This window comes from Balaenoptera physalus (genome assembly GCF_965194825.1).
Source record: "Balaenoptera physalus genome assembly, chromosome: 16".
NCBI lineage: Eukaryota > Metazoa > Chordata > Mammalia > Artiodactyla > Balaenopteridae > Balaenoptera > Balaenoptera physalus.
Window position 1 is genome coordinate 72729087 of NC_138898.1, and position 22209 is coordinate 72751295.

The 22209-nt window shown below is 43.0% G+C and overlaps 1 protein-coding gene and 1 long non-coding RNA gene across 2 annotated transcripts in view; one reads left to right on the forward strand and one right to left on the reverse strand.

The window, feature by feature from the left end:
* LOC309645684 overlaps positions 1–22209 on the reverse strand; it is a 594963-nt gene that overhangs the window by 400409 nt on the left and 172345 nt on the right. The gene's annotated exons all lie outside the window — the stretch shown is intronic.
* CACNG3 (calcium voltage-gated channel auxiliary subunit gamma 3) overlaps positions 18569–22209 on the forward strand; it is an 87202-nt gene continuing 83561 nt past the window's right edge. Inside the window, exon 1 of the mRNA XM_082431119.1 lies at positions 18569–19611. Within this exon, the coding sequence (XP_082287245.1) occupies positions 19401–19611 (211 nt within the window). The 5' untranslated portion in view covers positions 18569–19400. The remainder of the gene's footprint in view (positions 19612–22209) is intronic.

A 22209-nucleotide genomic window follows, 5' to 3' on the forward strand; every position in this document is an offset into this window, starting at 1 on the left:
GTTCTCCGTGTCTCTGAAGCCTGTAAGCAAGGCAATAAACTTCTTTGCTAGCATATGCAGTGGACATTTCCCCTTCTGGAAAGAGCACGCCAATATTCCTTGTGGTTCTATCCATCCCTCATTCTCAGTCACTATGGTTCAGAATGGGGCTCACCCACCCAAGTCTTCAAGCATAAAGCTGTAACCTAAACCCATCGTATACCTTTGGCCATATGAGGTGTCCTGAGATGATTGTGTGATTTGATTCTTACCAGAGTCATCATATCCTGGGCGTTTAAAAAAAAAAAGAAGAAAGAAAAGCTCTTTCTTTTCGACTGGGGTTGGTGAGGGGATAGGTTGTTGGCTGGGCGAGGCTAGAAGCCATCTTGCCACTGCAAGGGTATTGCTGGCCCAAAACTGATAGAAGAAACAAGAGCTGAGAGATGGAATTTGAGCCCCAGGACCCAGACATACTCTATTTGAGCCAATCGATCACCATCATTTTTTTTCTTGAATTAAACCAATTTGAAGTGGATTTTCTGTCACTGGCAACTAAAAAAATGCCTAACTAATTGCTACTACCTGGCTTCAAATACCAGCCCTGCCATTTTTACACACCATGTCACTTTGGGTAAATTGCTTAACCCTTCTGATCCTTAGTTGCCCCTTCTATGGAGGGGAAATATCTTTCTTGCAGGGTTTCCAGGATAGTAATTGAGGTTATAACTGATTAATGCTGAGCACAGTTCTGGGGATACCATGTGTGCGTCATACATGTAAGTTTTATTGTTGTTGGGAGAGCAGGAAAAGCCAAAATAAGTGGGATGGAAACTAAAATTGAGTGTCTATCAGAGCCAGGAAAGTATTTGATGTAGCTGAGCTGGCTGGACACAGATAATAGGGAGTGTTGGGGGATACCGGGAGGGCAAAAGCCTGATTCAAAAACAATCAAACTTTAAATTTAAAAATCTCTGTAAGGGACAAGCAAATTAAGGACAAGCACTACTATTTCCCCAGGCCCCGGAAAACAGTCGAAACATGAATGTTTCAGACGAGACCGTGGCTGTGAGCCAGGCGGTGTGGTTGCCCGATTCTAAGGTGTTCCTATGAATTCGGGGTCTAAGCACCAGGACGCCCCCACCTCGACGCTCTGCCTCTCCCAAAGCAAGAGAGTCGAAGGGCTCTTTGAGTCCAGGCTCTCCTTAATTTCAAAACCGAACATGACCACTCTTTATTTTTAACCTTCCCTTCCCCTAGTCTATGCCTTCAAGCAGCTTTTCTGGGGAGGGAGTGTTTGCGCCCACACTGGCAGATCTGAGTCCCTGGCCACGCGCCGGCTGCAATGGGGCTGTTGCCATGCCCACCCACCCTGGCAGCCTGGAAGCCAGCCTTTAGGGGGGCTCACTTGAGAGCTGCAGGAACTGGGAGGAGAGCGGAACTCAAGCACCAGAAGTGACCCGGGTGTGGGCAAGGTGCCCTTCGCTCTTCTGAAAGGAGCATGCTTCGCGTCTGGTTGGAGTGTCTGTAACAGTAAAGGACTTGGAGGAGGAGGTGGGGCTTCGGGTTGTCATCACCGTACAGTGAATGCTCCCCATGAACCAGCATTTGTCGTATGTTATACTTTTATCACATTTGCTTTACAGAGAAGGAAGCCCAGAGAAGTTAACAAACTTGCCCAGAGTCACAAGGCTAATAGGTGACAGAGCCAGAATTTGAACTTCGATGGCTATAAATCTAGCACTTTAACTTAATCACCATACTGAAATGCCAACCAGGAGATAAAATGCATTAATGAGCCGACATGAATGTTCTGAGCCCTTTGACAACTGCATTTATTTTTGCTAATTATTAAAGAATCGTCTGATCCATACATCAGTTTCCTCTCAATATGACTAGTGTGATGGTCTTAAACGCGTCCACAGATTCTTTGACACCCCTCCCGTCAAGAGATGGAACTAATTCCCTTCCTCTTGAATCTGGGCTGGCTCCTAACGAATATAATGTGATGGAATTAATGCCTTGTGGTTTCCAAGGCCAGGTTAGAAAGAGCTATAGAGCTTCTGCCGGGCTCCATGTCCTGAGATGCTCACTTTTGGGACCCAGCTGCCATGCTGTGTGGAAGCCTAGGCCCCTCAGAGGCCACATGGAGGTGCTCCCTGTGAAAGCTCCTTCTGAGGTCCAAGGCCACAGCCAGCATCCACCACCAGATGTGCAGGTGGGGAAGACTTTGAGAAGATTCCAGCTCCAGCCACCATCTAACTGCAACCAGAGAAGAACCCTGAGCAAGAAACACATAGCTGATCCAGTCAATTCCCAGAACAGTGAGAGATAAGAATAAATTATTGTCATTAGGTACAGTTAGTGTGAATTAGTTCCTGTAAAAAAATCATCAATTCTTGGACTTTGGCAAAAAAATAAAATAAAATAAAATATGATCTTCTTGACTTGTATGATTTGATTCCAAACTGAATAGACCCCAATCCCACAAAATCATGTCTGGCAACTCTCCACCTACCTTTCTGACAGTGCTCTTAAATTTAAACAATCGGGACGATGATGATGATGATGGTGATGATGATTTGTGCTACTCCTCCTTGAGAGCTTTGTATGTGCCACACAGAGAGCAAAGGGCTTTACCTACATGATTTCATTTTTTTGGCTCAAAACACCCCCATGGTGTTGTCTTTTTTTTCAGGTTTGGAACTGAGCTCAAGGGGTGAAATTGTCCAAAGTCGCCCAGCTAGGATGCAGCAAGGCTGGGTTTTCGTTGATTCACTGAGTTGACTTGTACCGTATTGACTGAGCTCCCACTATGTGCCACACACTGTGCCGGGCCCTGGAGACGTCGCAAGAAGACAGATATGGTTCTTGTCCCCAGACTCCAATGCGGCAGACAGGTGATAAGAAAACAGACAAGCAAGCAAGGAAATAAATAACAGCATTGCTGATTGTGATCAATGCTGTAAGGAAAATAGTGATGAGACTGGTGGTAGTTAAGGCACTGCCTTCAGTCCCCTCTGAGGAAGTGGCCTTTGAGGGACAAGACGTGAGATCTATGCCATGTGATTCTGGAGGAGGTGCAACCTGGGCAGCAGAAACACTGAGAGGAAAGCCAGGGTTAGGGGAAGGGTTTGGCACAGTCAAGAAACAAACAAACAAAAGGGGCCAGCCTTGAAGTCAACAAGAAAAAATAGAGTAAGAGATGAGGGCAGGGGGCTTCCCTGGTGGCGCAGTGGTTGAGAGTCCGCCTGCCAATGCAGGGGACACGGGTTCGAGCCCTGGTCTGGGAGGATCCCACATGCCGCAGAGCAACTGGGCCCGTGAGCCACAATTACTGAGCCTGCGCACCTGGAGCCTGCGCTCCGCAACAAGAGAGCCCGCAACAAGAGAGCCCGCGACAGTGAGAGGCCCGCGCACCGCGATGAAGAGTGGCCCCCGCTCGCCGCAACTGGAGAAAGCCTTTGCACAGAAACGAAGACCCAACACAGCCATAAATAAATTAATTAATTAATTTAAAAAAAAAAAGAGATGTGGGCAAAGAGGGAAGGAGGCCAGACCACACATGGCCTTGTTGGCCAAGGTAAAGAATGTGGGTCTATTCTAAGAAAAATGGGAAATTTGGAAGTTTAAAAAAAAATAGTATAGTGACATGATCTGGTCAACTTTTTAAAAGTGTCATTTCTGGCTGCTCCATGGACTAAGCCAAGGAGGAGATGGGTAGACTGGGAGAGTCTACTCAGTGTTGGCTGAGGACACAGAGCTGAACCATATAACCCTGAACTAAGCTGAACATCCAACCCCTGGGATCAAGGGTTTGACCTGCCTGGGCTGACCAGAGCATTATCCATCCAGAATGGCCATCTCTCCACTCCAGCAACTGGAGGATAAGACGATATGCAGAGGTACCCAAAGGACGAAGTTCTTAATTCAGGAAGAGAGAGTGGGGAGGGGGCGTGGAAAGGAGAGGGCCACCAAAATGGTTTCTATTCATTAAGAAAAAAGAAAAAGGAAATTAAATGAAGTAAGCATCCAACTCAAGAAATTAGAAAAAAAAGTGAAAGTACAATGTACAATTCTTTGTTAGCAAACTGGAAAATCTTGATGAAGATGATGCTTTTCTGGAAAATAATTACTAAAACTCTTTATATAACAGAATATTATAATATATTTTAAGTATAATATAATCTTTATAATATACTTAAAATCTTATCATCTTAAATAAAGTAGCATAGTGATTTAGGGTGCAGGCTCTGCTTTCAGATTGATCTGGATTCGAATCCAGTCTCCACCATTTACTAGCTGTGTGACCTTAGGCAACACTCAGTTTCTTCACTTGTTTTTTTTCCGCCTTCTTTTTTTATTTCTTTAATTTTCTTAATTGACGTATAGTTGATTTGCAGTGTTTCAGGTTTACAGCAGGTATATGTCAGTTAGACATCTATCTATCTATCTATCTATCATCTATCTATGTATCTATGTATCTATGTATCTATCATCTATCTATCTATCATCTATCATCTATCTATTCTTTTTCAGATTCTTTTCCATTATAGGTTACTACAAGATATTGAATATAGTTCCCTATGCTATACAGTAGGTCCTTGTTGTTTATCTGTTTTATATATAGTAGTGTGTATCTGTTAATCTTAAATTCCCAATTTATCCCTCCCTTCCATTCCCTCTTAGTAACCGTAAGTTTGTTTTCTATGTCTGTGCATCTATTTTGATTTTGTAAATAAGTTCATTTGTATCATGTTTTTTAGATTTCATATATAAGTGATATCATATGATATTTGTCTCTTTCTGACTTACTTCACTTAGTATGGTAATCTCTAGGTCCATCCATGTTGCTGCAAATGGCATTATTTCACTCTTTTTTATGGCTGAGTTCTTCACTTCTAAAATGGGGATAAAAACAGTCCCTGCCTAGAAATAAATATAACTAGGGGTGTGCAGAATGTATGTGAAGAAATAATAAAAATTCATCAAGGGAATTTAAAACAAGATCAGATGAATGGAATCAAGGTACTGTTACTTAATAATGTCAGTTCTTCTTAAATAAACATATGGTTTGATATAATTCTAATAAACATCCCCATTCAATTACTTTTATATTTGTTAGTTTTGTGTTCCTTTGATGGGAAGGGGGAGAATTTGATGAAGTGACTCTAAAATTCAACCTGAAGAATGAATGGGCAAAATAGCCAAGAACAACCTGAAAGTGAAGAATAATTAGGGAACATGCTGACTACAGATATTAAAATGGACGAGAAATTTTCAAAGATTAAAATAGCATAGTACATAAATATTGAAACATAGATCAATGGAATAGCGCAGATAGCTCTGAGGCAGTCTTTCATGTACCTGACTTTATTAGATAATAAAAGTGGCCATCCAAGATTATGCAGAAAGAAGAAATATTCAATAATGACACTGGGACAATTGATTAATATTGGGGGGTAAACAAAGCAAAATTAAATCTTCATCTCACTATACATCAATGTAAATTCCAGATTGATTAAAGAGTATAAAGTAATTTAAAAGTTAATTAAAACTAATAAAAAATCTAGACAAAGTTCTGGGTAAGAAGGCAACTTGATCACTTGATCACAGGCATCTAATATTTATCTGCTCCTCCTTTCTCCTATATGTATATTTAAATATATATATATTTAAACATATATATGTATATACATATATACATACATATGCTATATATATTTATGTATTTAAAAATGTATTTTATTGAAGTATAGTTGATTTACAGTGTTGTGTTAATTTCTGCTGTACAGCAAAATGATTCAGTTATACACATATATACACATTCTTTTTCATATTCTTTTCCATTATGGTTTATCACAGGATATTGAACATAGTTCTCGGTGCTATACAATAGGACCTTGTTGTTTATCCATTCTATATATAATAGTTTTCATCTGCTAGCCCTAAATTCCCAATCCATCCCTCCCCCAACCCCCCGCCCCCTTGACAGCCACAAGTCTGTTCTCTATGTCTATGAGTCTGTTTCTGTTTCATAGATAAATTCATTTGTGTCGTATTTTTTAGTTTTTAAAGATGAGGGGTAAAGCCTTATCTGTGCTGACAGTTATGGAGGGCTGCCATCCATAGATTTGAAACTTTAAAATATTTATACTCAATATGATATGGATGAGACAAAATTTAAAAGTGGCTCTTTGGTGATGTTGGGAATCAATAAAAAAGAAATACTTTTTTAGTTAATCTAATCAAGGAGAGGAAGAAAGACAGGTGCCATTAGGAGTAAGAGAAATCAGAATTACAGTTAAGGAAAATAAATTTAAAATGCAGAAGATATTATGCATAACCTCATACTGATAAATTAGAAAATTTGGATGAAATAGATTATATTATAGAAAAACATATATGGCCAAAAAATTGATTTGGAAAGGAGAATTAAAAGATCTGAGTAAGATACAAAACCATGGGAAAAATTGAAAAATTAGTCAAAGAATGACAGTGGGCCCAGCTGGTTTCATGGATAAGATCATACGTTTAAAAAAACTGAAGGGAGTTGGCAGAATCTATACTTCCATGTCTCTGTTTTGTTTTAAACCAGAGTTCCAACTGGAGCCAGGCAGGTGACTTAGGAGTGACGCAGGTGGAGGATCATAGGGAGGACTGGAGACTGTGGTAAAATGAAGCAGGCGTGCCTCATTGAAGGGGGCAGATGCTACTCTCCTCCAACCAATGTCTGGCTGAAATGTGGGCCCACAATTTAATTCAGTGCAATGCAAATTGTAAAATCAGGTGGTGAAGCAAAACATCAGCAGGATGGACAGAACCTATGAGCTACCAGTTTGCAAGTTTCTCCTGGAAATGTATAAATACACAGGATTTAGGAAGAGATGACCTCTATACCATTGTCTGGAATCATTTTGAAAACTGTTTCTCAGAAGAGATGATTACCCCAGTCAGTCCTTCAGGCTGGGACATTTCACTGAATAACTTTGGGTCACCACGAGGCAAGCCAATTGAATAAAATAAAATAAAAATTTCATCTTTTGCCTCAATCTGAGCACCTCTCAGGTCATGATAAATGAAGGCTGGACGATTCTGAAAAAATAATTTATTCATTCATTTAATCAACAAATACGTATTATGCACTTACTATGTGTCATGTGCTATTACAAGTATGGGGGTAGAGCAGTGAATAAAATAGAAAAACTCTCTGCCCTCAGTGAACTTTATGTTCTAGAGATTGTACAAAATAAACAATGGGCAGAACTCAGGGTCTTCTGGGCAATTTCAATGTTAAGAACTTTAGTTTTGTAATGAGGACTCACAGGCATTCAAAGCCCAATCTAGGAATAATATCAGATCTGGGACTTGCTTCAAAATAAATCAGTGGGGAGGGGCAGTTAATGGGACATAGAGATGAAACAAGATTGGCCATGGGTCAACGACTCTTGCTGTTGGTGATGGGTACAAGGGCATTCATTCATTCATTACACTTTCCTCCCCACTTTTATACATGTTTGAAAATTTTTCATAATGAAAAGGTTTTTAAAGTCCAATTCAGTTGAAATCAAAATATGAACCTTGCATTCAAAGTCCTTCCTTCTCTCCAGCCCCGGCCTGATCATGAGTGGAGGGGCTCCGTGTAGTAGGGGAGGTTGCTGGGATGTCCTTCTCTGCTTCCCCTCCTCTCCTGTTGCTGGCTCCTCTGGGGTTGAGGAGTGGGAAGAGGGTTGGATAGAGGAGTAAGAGGTAAAACTTCTCTTACTTAGATGATGCCATCAGTGGTTCTCTTTCGGCTGCCGATGCCCTCTGCATTGCTGGCATTCAAATGTTGTTCTCTGGTGAGTATGGTCCCATGGAGAGAGTTTGAGCTGAGTTCATTTCCTCAGTATCCACGTGGATACTGTGCATGTGCATCTTTGCAACACCAAACGCTGGGAGTCGAGGCTGCCTTCCTGGTGCCCTCTCTCCTCACCCTATAATCGAGGGCTGCTCTAGCCAGCCTCTTGCCTTCAAGGTTCTCCAGGCAGGAACCAGACACAGCCTCTATGTTCATGTGTTCATGCATGCTCCAAACACCTGATGACACTTAGTTTCTCTCAAGTGCTCCTCTCGGTGCTTGGCTCCCGCCCACCATTTTGTTCCAGGTGCCAGCCTAGGGCGGCCACATCGGCAAGCACCAGCCAGGGAGTGAGGTGTCAGCCTCCCTTCTTGTAGGTCCCTCATCCCGTCAGTGAGTGGATTGGACCTCTTCTCACTTGACTTGATGGGGAGGAGCCACCCAGAGCCAAAGCACCTTCCTCCCCCAGGCTCACGGCTCATTGTTTCCCCACCTCATTGAACTCCAGTCCTCAGTCCATATAATCCGGACAGAAGTTATCGGAGGGAGGACTGCAGGAGCCCTGGGGAGCCCTGGGGAGTCATTTGGCAGCTCGTTGGCTCTGGATGTGGGACTATTTCATGTTTATTGTTTTCAGCTTTGGGGCTTTGGCCAACATTCCAAGCCAACAGGTAAAGCCCTAAACCACATCCTGTTCTACTGAATTTAGGAAGGTTTCCAAAGTGGTTTTAAGCCTCTTAGTTGACTATTGAGGTGTTTATCTCATCTCTCAATAAAGACACCTTTTGTATCTCTAACTGCCTCTTGGGTCATTTTGATTTCCTGGTGCACAAGTCCTATGGAAAGTGATTAACCACGTAATAGTCAGCTTTTTGTTATTCTGAAGGTGGCAGATTAAAACAAATCTCATTAAGAGAGCTGGCTTCTTTGGCATCATTTTATTTATAGCTGCAGCTGACATTTATTGAGGACTTCATATGTGTCAGGCACTATGTAAAGCACTTATGTGAATTATCATATGTAATGCTCATTATACAATAAGGAGGTCCTACTGACCTTAGAAATAGGTCCTATTATTTTATTTATGAGGAAAGAGAGGCAAAGAAGGATTAAGTAGTTTTCTCAAGGTCACACAGCAAGTGATGCAATTAGGACTTGAATCCAGGTTTCACTGACTCCAAACCCCATACTTTCGGCCATGCCCCAAGTACAGTGTTTGGTGCTTCCGTAGATATAAGCTTCTGTCCCACAAATCTGTTCAGAGTTAGAGGAGCAGAACCAAGGCTCTGATGTACCACTAAAAAAATACAAATCTGATCACGTCACTTCCTGCTAAAACCTCTCACTGTTCCCCACCACCCTCAGGAAAAAAGTCATATTCCCTAACAACCCTAGTCTAAGACGCCCATATCTCTAGCCCAAGTAAATGCAATAGCCTCCTGATTCATCTCCTGGTTTTTCGCTCTTGTCCCGGTGGAGTCTATTTCTAGAGTGAAATTTCCAAAGTATAGGTCAGGTCATGTTACTCTGCTGCTTAACTTGTGCAATGGCTTTATGTTGTTAAAGGATACCCAAACTGTTTACCCTGGCACACTCGCTGTATGTAATCTAGCCCCAGCCTACCTCCCTGACCTCCTTGGCTGTCATTTTTCCTCTTGTACACAAGACTCCTGCCACAGTATCCATTCTGTCCTTCAACAAGGACACATTCATTCTCATTTCAGGGCTTCTGCACTGGATGATCCTTCTGCTGGCAGTACTTTCCCTAGATCTTCTTCGGGCTAACTCCTCCTCCACCTCTGACTTTTTTCAGCTCAAAATCACCTCCTCAGAATGCCCTCCTTGACTGTGCTCCCTAAAGCAGTCCTTCTTCCATTGCCAACACTGCTTTTATCCTATCGAATTACTTGATTTCATTTTCTTTTCTTCACAGCATTCATCATTACTTGCATTTTTTTGTTTGGTAACTCCCTCACCAAGTTCCTTAGGTGCAGGGAATCTGTGCTGCTCACTACTGCATCCTCAGTGCCTACAGCAGGGCCTGGTAAACAAGTGGGTCTTGATAGATATTTGTTGAATGATCTAGCATGGTGAAAAGGCCCTGCGGGATCTGGCATCTACCTATCTGCAGTGCACAGTGAACATCTCATTTTCTTCTTCCTTCTTCTGGTAACATCACCCTCAAATTCCTCAAAGAATCAGCCCTTTACCCACTCTCAGTTCACACGGATTAAGGTAAGGCTGATCTTCCTCCCTCTGTGTCTGGAGACAGAATGATAGCACAGACCTGAAAATCAGTGAATTCCATTTCCTGGCCACCACGATTGACTCAGGTAGGTCTGAACCAAATGGGTCAATGAGGAACCATCCCCAAGACATTTGTTGTAACTCTTGATGGAGACATATCCTCTTTCTTAAAAGGTTGCTCAACTGGTAGAATGCAAAACAGGAGTCCTTGGTACTTGAGAAGAGAGCCAGGCTGAAGATGGAGCTGGTGGAGAGGGAGTCAGGGCTGAGATGGAGAGGCAGATCCTGGATGCCATTGTTTGAAGCCCTGGATCCAGTTGCTCATGAGCTTATCTACTTTTGTACTTTTAAATCACAGGCACTGATTGATTGCTTTTGCTTGTTGTATACCCTTTGAGTTGGGTTTCTGTCAGCTCTGACTAGAAGCTTCATGGCCGGGGGGTGGGGAGGGGAGGGAAGGACTGGGAGTTTGGGATTAGCAGATGCAAACTAGTATATACAGGATGGATAAACAGCAAGGTCCTACTGTACAGCACAGGGACCTGTACAGTATCAATATCTTGTGATAAACCATAATGGAAAAGAATATGAAACAGAATATATATACATATACATATATATATGTATAACTGAATCACTTTTCTGTACAGTGGAAATTAACATAACATTGTAAATCAACTACACTTCAATAAAATATTTTTTAAAAAGAAGCTTCATGACCAATAGACTACCTAATTCCACTTCTCTTCATCTGTACAAATTAGGAATTACCATTGATTCTTGGGCAACAGGGTTTGAACTGCACTGTTTCACTTACATGGGGATTTTTTTCAATAGTAAATGCTACAGTACTATACGACCTGCAGTTGGTGGAATCTGCGGATGCAGAACCAGAACCTCAGATACAGAGGAACTGCATCTACTTGTAGGAGGGCAGACGATAAGTTATTCGTGGATTTTTGACTGAGCGGAGTGGTGGCGCCCCTAACCCCTCCATTGGTCGAGAGTCAAGTGCGCTTTCATCTGCTAAAATTGAAAAGGAGTGAAATAAATTAAGGAGTCTATTTTTGTCGTGTAATAATGATTTTGGAGATAATCAATCCTGGCCTTGGATGGTGGTTCCATAATGCTATTAGGGACCCAGGCTTCTCCAATTTTATTTTATTTTCAGCTATCTTAAACATGTGCTTACATGGTAACAAGTCAGCTGGTTGACCTCTGGCACAGAATTCCAGTTCCTGGCAGGAAGAAAGAGAAGGTAAGGGCAACACACTGTGGGTTATCAAAGTCTGACCACCAGCCCCCTCGAAGGAGATTTTACACACCACAGACAACTCTTTTTTTCCCCACTTTAAAAATTGTGGTAAAATTTATATAACATAAAATTTGCCATTTTCAGTGTACAATTTAATTTCATCCACAATGTTAGGTAACCATCACCACTCTCTATTTCTAAAACTTCTCATCACACAAAACAATTCCTAAACCATTAAGCAATAAGTCTCCATCCCCCTCTCCTCTCAGCCCCTGATAACCTCTAATCTACTTTCTGTCTCTATGAATCTGCCTATTCTAGGTACTTTTTATAAGTGGAATGATATGATATTTGTCCTTTTGTGCCTGGCTTATTTCGCTAAGCAAAATATCTTCAAGGTTCAATCATGTTGTAGCATGTATCCAAACTTCATTTCTTTTTCTGGTTGAAAAATATTCCATTGTATGTATAGAACACATAAGTTTATCTGTTCATCGGTCGATGGACACTTGGGTTGTTTCCACCTTCTGGCTATCGTCCACAAAACAACTTTTAATTACATTTTATTGGTCAGAATTTTGTTACAGGGCCACCATTCTCTTCACGGAAAACTGAAAGACGTAATTTCCTTTCAAGTAGACAAAGAGCATCCCCAACTGCAGCTGGAGTTTTATTAGTTAAAAAGAAATGAAGAAAGATCATTAGGAAGCAGCTAGCAGCCTCTGCAACAGTCCACCCCTTTGCCAGCAAAAGTCTTTCCATACGTAGAACACATTCACCTTTTCCCAAAGGAGGCAATCCCAAGACATCGCCTGAGAGGGCAGGCTTTCTGAACAATGTGTAGTCCTCTTCAGCAGGTCTGGGTGTGTCTTCTTTGGGTCTAAACTAAAAGATAACATACTTGCTACCAGCACACCCATTATTCAACTGGGCAGATGGAACCAGATAACCATTAAGAGCTTCTTTTAAATGCAGAGACTGGGCTACACAGAGCATCCACAGGTTCATAGAAATTATCCAATCCAACTGAGCAGGAATAACAAAATTTCTCTTTCCTGGGAATGGAAGAAGTTTCCTGGCTAGCAAGGAGGAACTCCCGTATCTATTATTTTCCATCATCTTCTCTCTGCCCTCTGGAAGATTCTTCTTTGTCCATCTCTCTCCCTGGATTCATCTGAGGTGGAATTGGGGGAGAACAAGCTTCCTCTTGGGCTCAAGAATCTTTCAGGGGTTTACCTGTTTAGAGGTGTCATAGTCACAGGTTGCTACCCAAGTTTGGGTCATATGTGGCAAAATAGTTCCTCCAAAATCTAATAAGCTTCAATTATTTTCTGGAAGAGTATTCATGGACAAACATCTCATCTATACATAATATTCAAGCACGAAAAGTCTGCCACACTAACCCCACATCACACTCCAGCCATACTAAACTCCTGTCATTCCCTCAAGCTCATCATGTACCAGGGCTTTGCATGTACTGGTCCAACTGCCTGCAACACAGTTTCCCCTGATCCTTACTTGGCTACTCACCCTTAAGGGTTCAGTTAAAATGGAACTTCCTCTGTGAAGCCTTTCTTGACGATCCCCAGTGACATGAATTTTCCCTCACTTGCACCTCCCTAGCAGAGTACTTACCAGACCTCCATGATATTTTAGGTAGCGTTCCCTAGAAGCAGAGCCTGAGGCAGGGAGTCAGATACATGTAACTTCTAGAAGTGATCTAGGAGTGATCTAGGAGTGATCTTTAGGAAAAACCTGTAAGGGAGTACGGGAACAAGCATAACGCAGGGCAGTGAGTCTCCACCTGTGACCTCCCAGAGGAGCAAGCAGCGTTAGCTTTGCCAGGGACCTTGCTAGAAGTGAAAAACTCCACGAACCAGCCTAGAAACTCTAGGAATGGAACCAGTAAGCTGTTGTTTAACCAGCCTTTTAAGTGACGTTGATGCACACTTAAGTTTGAGAACCACAGGGGAAGGGGACAAAGTCAAATAAGGATGTGGTCCCAGGTAAAATCTAGCCTTGGCCTGATCCATGGAGGACTCTGGAGCATAAATTGCACCACAGAATTGTCCTTGCCTCTGGCAAGAGGGAAGATTTTGCATCTCTGTATCAGCACTCATTGACGGTAGGCTGTCCCTTGGGGGAGGGATCGCTTGGGTGAGGCAGCTCCTATCGGCTGAGAGCAATTCTCCCAAGAAGGGGCAACCAAGGGCTGGCAGAGGGGGTGGGAAGGTTAGTGCTGCAAATGCACCAACCTAGCAAAGGGGATCCAGACATCTATGGGATACTAGCAGCATCTACTACAATTTTTCTTATTTGTTCAATTATCTTTGTTCTCTCTATCAGACTGAGAGTTCCAAGTGATCAAGAAAAATGTCTTGTAATTTAGATATGAATTCTCTTGCTCTAGGTGGGGAGGTGGCAATAAACACACAGGCACATATACATACATATGTATATATGTACATAGGGTGATGTCAGATATTGATAAGTGCTATGGAGAAAAGCAAAGAAGAGGGAGAGGACAGAGGGAAGTACGAGGTGTTATTTTAGAGCAGTTAAAGAAGGATTCTCTGAGAAGGCGACATTTGAGCTGAGACATGAATGAAGCGAGGGATTGAATCATGAGAAAGAACATCTGGGTAAATTCAAAATTATTTCAAAATAAATGTTTTCTTATGAGAAGGATATCTCAGGGGAGAGCATTCCAGGAACAGGGAATGGATGGATGAATCACAGGAAACACCTGGCATTTCTATACTGACAAGGCAGGAGGTGGCTGGAAAGATGGACAGGTGGCATGTTGCTTACTGTTTTCATTTATTTTTTAATTGACTTTAAACATTTATCAAAGTATATATGCACAAGATTTTTAAAAAATCAAATAGGATCAAAGGGGCTGTCATGAAAAGCAGCTCCTGGTCCCACTCCAGCCCTCCCCAAAAGTTACCACAGTTAGCCATTTCTGTCTTAGCTTAACTTATTTCACTCCAAATACAGTTGTTGAATATTTATGGTTCCTCTACTGGTTATCTTTGTAACTTTCAATAATAAGCCTCTGGTGCTTCCATCAACTATAGACAGTATCTCTTGGCTGTTGTCTTTGTAATATCGGGATGTTGCATTCCTTCCCCTCCTTCAACCATCCAATTCCTATCACTGTTGTAGACAGTAGGGACCTAACTTTCAAGTATTTGGGTGTGATAGAGAGAATAGGGGATTTCAGTTACTGAAAGAAATTCAGTAAGGCTAAATTTTAAGTAATAAAATGAGGATATGTTTTATAACCATATTTCATTTTCAATGCTTTTTCTATAGGTTGAGTCTAAAAGTGGAAAACTAATAACTAGACTGTGTGAGAACATCAAGGGGGAATTACGGGATGGCAAACAGTACACCCTCGGTCTATGTCTGCTTGGTCTTCACCATCTCCTTAACTTACACTCATGTGGGTGTCTTTACAGCAGAAGAGTTTTTCTCTTTCAATTTATGTTCCTTGGAAGAAGAGCATAGACAAAGGTGAAGCTGGTTCCCAGCCCAGTTCTACCTCTAGCAGAGACTCCAATATCTTCAGAGCCCTCCCATGTTGTCTCTCATTCATGATCATGTTTTACTGCTGAGTGCCTGGGCATCATCAGAGTGGCTCCAAAAGTGAATCACATGGACTTTTCTCAAAGTCTTTTGAGATGTCTCGAAAATTCCTCCTACTTTGGGAACTGTTCTCCCTCCCTCAACTCACAGAGGCTGGTCCCAATAGCCATGTCTATACTACATGACCCTATCTCTATGACCACAGCAGGTTGGGCCAGGAAGTGGCACATGACACAATCAGTTGGTCTCCCCTGGAAGTTTTAAATTGAGCCTAAAACTGCCCAGTTGAGTCTGGGTGGATCTCTTGGATAGAGGAGACATAAAACCTCAAAATCTAGCTTGCATCTTGAAGATCAACGAGTAGAGAAGGCAAAACAATCTTTTTCAACTAGAAATATGGAAAGAGACAGAGATGAAAAATAGAGTGACTGTCAAGACTCCTGATGGCTTTTATTCCCTTTTTTCAGCTCCTTGCTGAGGCCTTTGCTTGAAGGTTTCTTGAAATAGCACCACATCCTTATACCAAAACCCCAATTTCTTAAACCAGCTCCAGTGAGTTTCTGCTATTTACAGCCAAAATGCACTAACAAAATATCCCCTACTATGTAACGGGCTCCTTGGGGGGTAGGAACCATATCTGTGTATTCTCCAAACTGCTAAGCAGAATGCTTTGTACATAGTAGGCACTCACACAAAGCATTTATTGAATTGAATCAGCTGCCGGTACTCCTTCCTAAATAACACAGCCACTTTCAGGGGCACTGACCCCTTCTGACGTGGGGGTAATTCTGACCTATGAGAGGATGAACAGAAAAAAGCACAAATCCACCTTGCCAGCTACTCTACTACCTAAGAATCCAATGGAGGAGGGGTGGAAAGTAGTCTTAATAAGAGAATCAAACATCAGTTTCAAACTGCTTAAGTGCCTCCCAGTCTCCTGCCACATTAGTAGGATCAAAGAAGGTCATCTGCAAACACAGAGAAAGAGCCTGGCTCCATCATTATAAGGAAGATGTGTTTTGAATCTCTTGGATCCCTTATGGATCTGGTGAAAGAGCCCTCTAGTGGTGAAAATGAGCAATTACATTTAGGCTTAGCCGCCTATTCTACGCACACCTGTACACACACCCACACATTCAATTGAATGAAAGGATGAGGTCACCCCCTAGTAAGTGGGGAGGCATCATCAGGAACTAACTGACGGCTTCCCTGTCTCTGCACTCCCACTCCAGTCAGGTGTTCTGACTCTCTCCAGATGCAGGTTCAGGTCTTCCCATTCTCTGTGATCAGCTTTGGCCCTGGGCAGGGGTTGTAAAGGATAATCCTGCCAAACCAAGCCAGAGGCTCAGTATAAAGTTTCATTCTTGTTATGTTGTTCCCTTTCTCTCCTTCAGAAAAATTGTCCACATCCTGGCCCATGATTGTCGCCTTCATCTGCCTGAGTTCCTGACCCTTCTCCGCAACCCCACACTGTCTACCTGGATACCTGATTCCTTTCTTCTGGACCTTCTGGGAACCATACCTTGTCTGTCTGGGCTTATATTACAGACCAAGGAGGTAGAGCAGGGGTTGCTTTTGTTTTACTGTGCGTCTGGTGAATGGAGTGATTGGAGCACATTCTTCCAAAGCCCAAAGCCCGTTGACTTGCCAATCACATGATCCTGTTTTGGGAAAAGACCTTTCTCACTCCTATCAGAAGAAGAGAAGAAACAAACAGATCCTGGAACAGCTGCTTTGGTCATTATTAATTACTTCATATTATTTAAGTTTCAGAGATGGGGAAAGAAAATTTCACTAATTTAGTAACGCTTCTCAGGAAAGACCAACTTCACTTCCATGTTACATATGGCTTTTTCCTTTAAAAAAAAAAGACATTTACAGAGAAGCAATTTTTCTTTTCAGGAAAGAAAAAACAATAAGTAACTTGTAGAAGGCCTTGTACATCTTCCCCCATTACCTCCTATCATTCTTCTGGGGTATGACTAGCTGTGGTCTTGGCCCCAAGTTTATCTGTTCTATTTTGGTTATGTGGCAAAATTTCAGTATTTCTATTTCCTGCCCACAAATCAGTGTTTGTGGTCCACGACACATGCATATGCAAGTAAGTGCATGTAGGTGCATAAACCTACATGCACTTACTCCTATACTTAAGCATGTACACCCACAAATGCACACAGCTATGCATTTGCAGCAAACAGGCTTACTGCAGTTTGCTTGCAGCGAACTGAAAGCAGGTACAGACATATCTTTACATACCTGCTTTACTTCTACAACAAATTCCCAGTCATTCAGAACTCATAACTAAATTGAACACGGCACAGGTAAACATTCAAACACAGTCACATGATGACTATATATTCAAACCTACACATGCATGCACAGGTATATCTAACACCAAGAACCAAGCCTTTAAGTGAACTTGAGACCAAAAACAAACCAAAAAAAAAATGTAAAAAGTAGCAGAGTCACCAAGCAGTTGTGAGCTGCATTTGAGAACTCTTCCATGCATTGCTGCTACTCATTCATCTGGATAGAAGCTCTCAGATGGAGAGCCAGAGATGGCACCATTATCATTTTTGTCCAGTTAAATAACATTCAAATATGACAGTTGGTTATGAACACATCTCAGGGACGGCAGAAACAACCCAAGCAGCCTCAATTCCAAACACCTGACCTCTGGGTATCTGTACCATCATGCCAAAGAAAAGAAAATAATAAGGGCGTTCTGTGGACTGTCCTTAGTGTATTCGCTGTGCTCAGAATACATAGTAATAAAAAGCTAGTTAAATGCTGATCCTTTGCAACATTGCAACATTGGCTATTTCCAAGGAAGCATCTCACTAGCTTTCAGGTATGAACTGACATTTGCACTTTGGACTAACAAGGAAAGCAGACCCAACTTCACCTGCCTCCTGGTCTAACTTAGACAAGGATGTTAACAAATGAACATCCCAGGGACCTCTGAAGAGAATCTGACATTTTCAGCGACTCTCCCACCTTGAATCCATCACCACTGCCAACCCCAAAATGTAGGGTTGTTAAAATATATGTGTTTTCAGAGACCACAATCTCACACCCCCTCGGCCCAAATCCCTAATATGTATATAATAGAGTCTACATACTTCTAGCTCCTTCTGTCTTTTAGTAATACATTATCATATGTATATGAACAGTTCCGGGTCTGGTCTGAGCACGTTGTCTCCAGTGTAAACCAGAGCTCCAGAGAAAGGAGGGTAGACATATTGGTTTGTTTTCTGGGGAACCAAATTGAGACAGACTATCCACAGATGTGCCTACGACAACACTTTTTGCCCGCCCAAGTGAGCCATAGAACCGTCGCCCGGAATCGCCGGCCCCTTTAAGAAGACTCGGTCTTCCCCAATGGGCTCCAGCGGCGCCCGCAGCAAAAGGCAAACTTGCCTGGCTCATTGGGGGTGGGGGGGTGGGGAGGGAATGCCGCGTCGGGTGGGAGCGGCGAGAGCGCCAGAGTGCGCTGCGGGCTCCTTTCCCCTTCCCCTTTCCTTAACCCTTCCGGGAGCGGGAGAGGAGGAACGGGGTCGTGCTGCAGCGCTACGGAGCCGGGGCGCTGACTGCCCTGGTCTCCCGAAACTTTGCGCGGAGCGTGGGTTGACTAGGCAGAGCCGAGCCGGCTGGCTGGCCTGGGAAGGGCGGGGAGAAGACAGACCCTTCAGTACCCCAGGTCTCTAGCCCGGGCGCTGGAAAGGCGCGGGGTGCAGCAGCAGCGGAGGAGCTGTCCCTTCAGCACCACGGACTTAAAACTGGGCGTTAAGAAGGCGGAGGCGGGGCAACAGGCGGGGAGCTGTCCCTTCAGCACCGCAGACCTTTGCCCTCCAATGAAACCTCTCGGCCCCCGCCCCGGGACCGTCTTTTCTCCAGTTTGAGCGGGGGTGTCGGGAGCAGGCGGAGAGCTTTCCTGGGAGGCTGGGGAAGCAATGAACGCTCTTCTCAGAGACTCGCCTCCCAGCAGTGCTATTTTTTGCCATCCGCCCTCACCCCCAGCACACGCGCTCGCACACACACGCACGCACGCACACACACACACACACACACACACACACACATAGACCTCGCTGGATTTCTTTGCCTTGAGTCTCCCGGGGCTGTGAGGAGCCAGGCGCATCTCAAACCGAGCTGGCAGCTCCAGGCTCCAGAGCCATGCCCTGCACGGACCCTCATGCTTACCAAGCTCCTGAGGAATGAAAGGAACCCAGGGACCCTCAGAAGGCAGCAGTGATGTGGACCAACCCCCTGGAGCCTGCACCCTTCCGAGGGCCATAGGCGACCCAGGGAACTGGAGAGAGCTCCAGACAGGAAATCCCAGCTTTCCCAAAGTCCCTGTGGATGCTGACAAAAGGAGACCTGAATTTTTGGAAGGGCCTGTCCTAGGTTACCCAGCTGCAGAGTGATTTTCCCCTCTGGCATTGAACCTCCCTCTCCAACCCCCAGCCATCTAGAGTACCATGAAGAATTATGAGGATGTGTGACAGAGGAATCCAGATGTTGATCACTACTGTGGGAGCCTTCGCAGCTTTTAGTTTAATGACCATTGCAGTGGGCACGGACTACTGGTTATATTCCAGAGGTGTGTGCAGGACTAAATCTACAAGTGATAATGAAACCAGCAGGAAGAATGAAGAAGTAATGACCCATTCAGGGCTGTGGAGGACCTGCTGCTTAGAAGGTATTTACAAATTCCTCTCAATGGCCCTAAATAATCCAGTTTCTGATATTCTGCTATTCCAGTGTGTCGTTGGGGAGATGGAGGCAGTGATGGGGAAAGAGAGATAGTTCAAATTATTGCCGAGAATGTGCAGATGTCCAGATTGTTCCAAGCAAGACTAATGCTGTGTGGGATAAAAGGGTTGGGTCTTGTTGATTGTTTTTGGTATAAGCTTCATGAGATGAGATTTTGTGGTACTCTAGGCAGCTTCTGCAGTTGAGAAAAAAGTCTTCAAATCTAAAACCTCTAGGTATATTGTGAACTGCTTTGCTTTGATCTCTGGCTTGAGATGGGGTCTTTGGTTCTGCTTAAGTTGCATTTCAGTGGGGGAGAGGTGAAGGGAGAAAAGGAGGGAAGGGGGAGGGGGAGAGAGACAGAGAGCGAGAGAGAGAGAGAGAGAGAGAGAGAGATTGATTCTGACCTAGCCTGGCACACTCTGCGCTATTTCCTTATTTCTCAACATAGTCTTATCAGTTTCTTCTGAGTTTGGTCTAACTAGATATTTTCATGAACTTCCATTGCCAACCGGTTCCAGACTAACATATATGAACCTCTAAACACACACACACACACACACACACACACACACATTTTAAGAAAACTTATTAATACATCTCCATTTGGGATCAAAAAACAAACCTGAAGTCTTGGTATTTGGTGTCCACCTGTCTTCTTCCCTAAAGCATCTGCAAACCCAACAAATATATTTCTATGACATTTGCATAAGATTGATTCTCCAAGAATCACAGCATACCACTTCTCATTCAAAAAATTGAGGATTTATTCTAAATGATAATGAAGAGGACAGACCAATTTTAGAATGTCAAGCTCTTAGGTAGCCTGTCTCACTACTAAACTTGCTTTCAGTACACCAGGAGTCACTCTCAGCATCATTGGGCAATGCCTGGATGTCAGTAGGAGTAAACAGAAAAATAGAGAAGGAAACCAAAGCTCTTTAGAGCCTATGAGCCTGAGGGAAGGCACTGGATTAGAGGGACAGAAGGGAGTTTTCTCAGGCTTCTGAGGAATCTGTGAAGCTTGTCATAGTGATGAGCAAGGAAATCTGTGTTTCCTATGTGCTCTCCTCCCCTGCCTGCCATTGGTTCTCCATGCCTGCATTCCTACTGGCTGGCATTTGTCAGGGCTTCTTGAGAAGTTGCATTTATGTAAATTGCTTAGGAAATCATGCTATTACATCACTTGCTAGTGTAATGTTGCATCATTGCCTGGCCTTCCTCCCATGTTCTGACACTCTGAACAACTGCTCTCCTGACTGTAGCACTACTAGAGTTGATTCTGTTTCCATCGCAAATTTGCAACTGGTGGGAAGCCCAGGTAGGAAAGGACTACTTTAAATGCAACAAGGATTACTGTATTTGATGTCTGAAGACCTGGGTAATGCTGCAAACTATCTGTGTGACCTTGGCTAAGACATTTACCCATCCAACCCTCAGTATATTAATCTGGTAAATAATTAATTTGGAATAGGTGGTCATGAATTAGCACTATCCAAAGCTCTTATTGTATACAAGGTACTGATGGAAATTCTTTCCTAAACATTGACAAAAATCTAATATCTATGATTATTTGTGATCAGATATGGTGAAGTCATTTACCTTAAGGAAATACCATAATTCCCTTTCCTATGTTAACAATAAAGAATTGAGTCATCTTTTATAAAGTTGAGATTTGGTGGATGTTTCGATGCTTAGATGGTTCCAGGGTTGGCATAAAAAATCTGAGGTGCCTCCCAATCCAGAAATGGCACATACGTAGACCAAGTTTCAGTTATTTCCAATTCTTCTGCCCCCTTGACCTAAACCTGGGAATTCCCAACTAATCACCAATTTTGACCTCCCCTCTTAGGGCCTGAAATTCCTGAATCCTTGCTCAGAATTTCTCAACTGATGGTTTCTCTTTTCTCCAACATCATCTCCTACACCCACAGTTTGTACAAGCAATTGGAACCCCACCCAGTTATTCTGTGGGCTTAGTGGGAGAAGTGAGAATTTGAATCAAGAAGAAATTAGATTAATCTAAGATATGTTCTTGGTCAGGTGAATTCTTCTGAGAAAATTTCTTGCAGTCTCCATGCAATTTGGCCCAGTTATTTATTTTTTATTTTTTTACATTTCGAAGTATTAATACAGTAAGATGCATAAACTTTAATGAATCACAATAAAATTTTAGCTATGTGTACACCCATATACTCAACACCTAGATAAGCCTGGCTGAAATCTGAAGCCAAGGTTTTCCTTCATGTAATGAACATATCAAGTGTTCAAGGAATTTGCAGGAGCCTCTGCTTTCTGCATGGGAAGACACATGCAGTAGGAAGCATCCATCCTCTGCTGGAGTGAAGGTGTACAGCCATCTCCTGCCCAGTATGTCCTGTCTCCCAAAGCCTTAGCATCCTCATTTTTCTGGTCCTTTAAGTGTTAAAGGATAACTGGGGTGGGGGGGGGGGCATCCATACATTTTTAAGAGTCATGAGAAAATGTGGCTATTTCATACAAAAGAAGAGAATGCTCCAGAGGGACATGACAGCTGTCTGCAAAT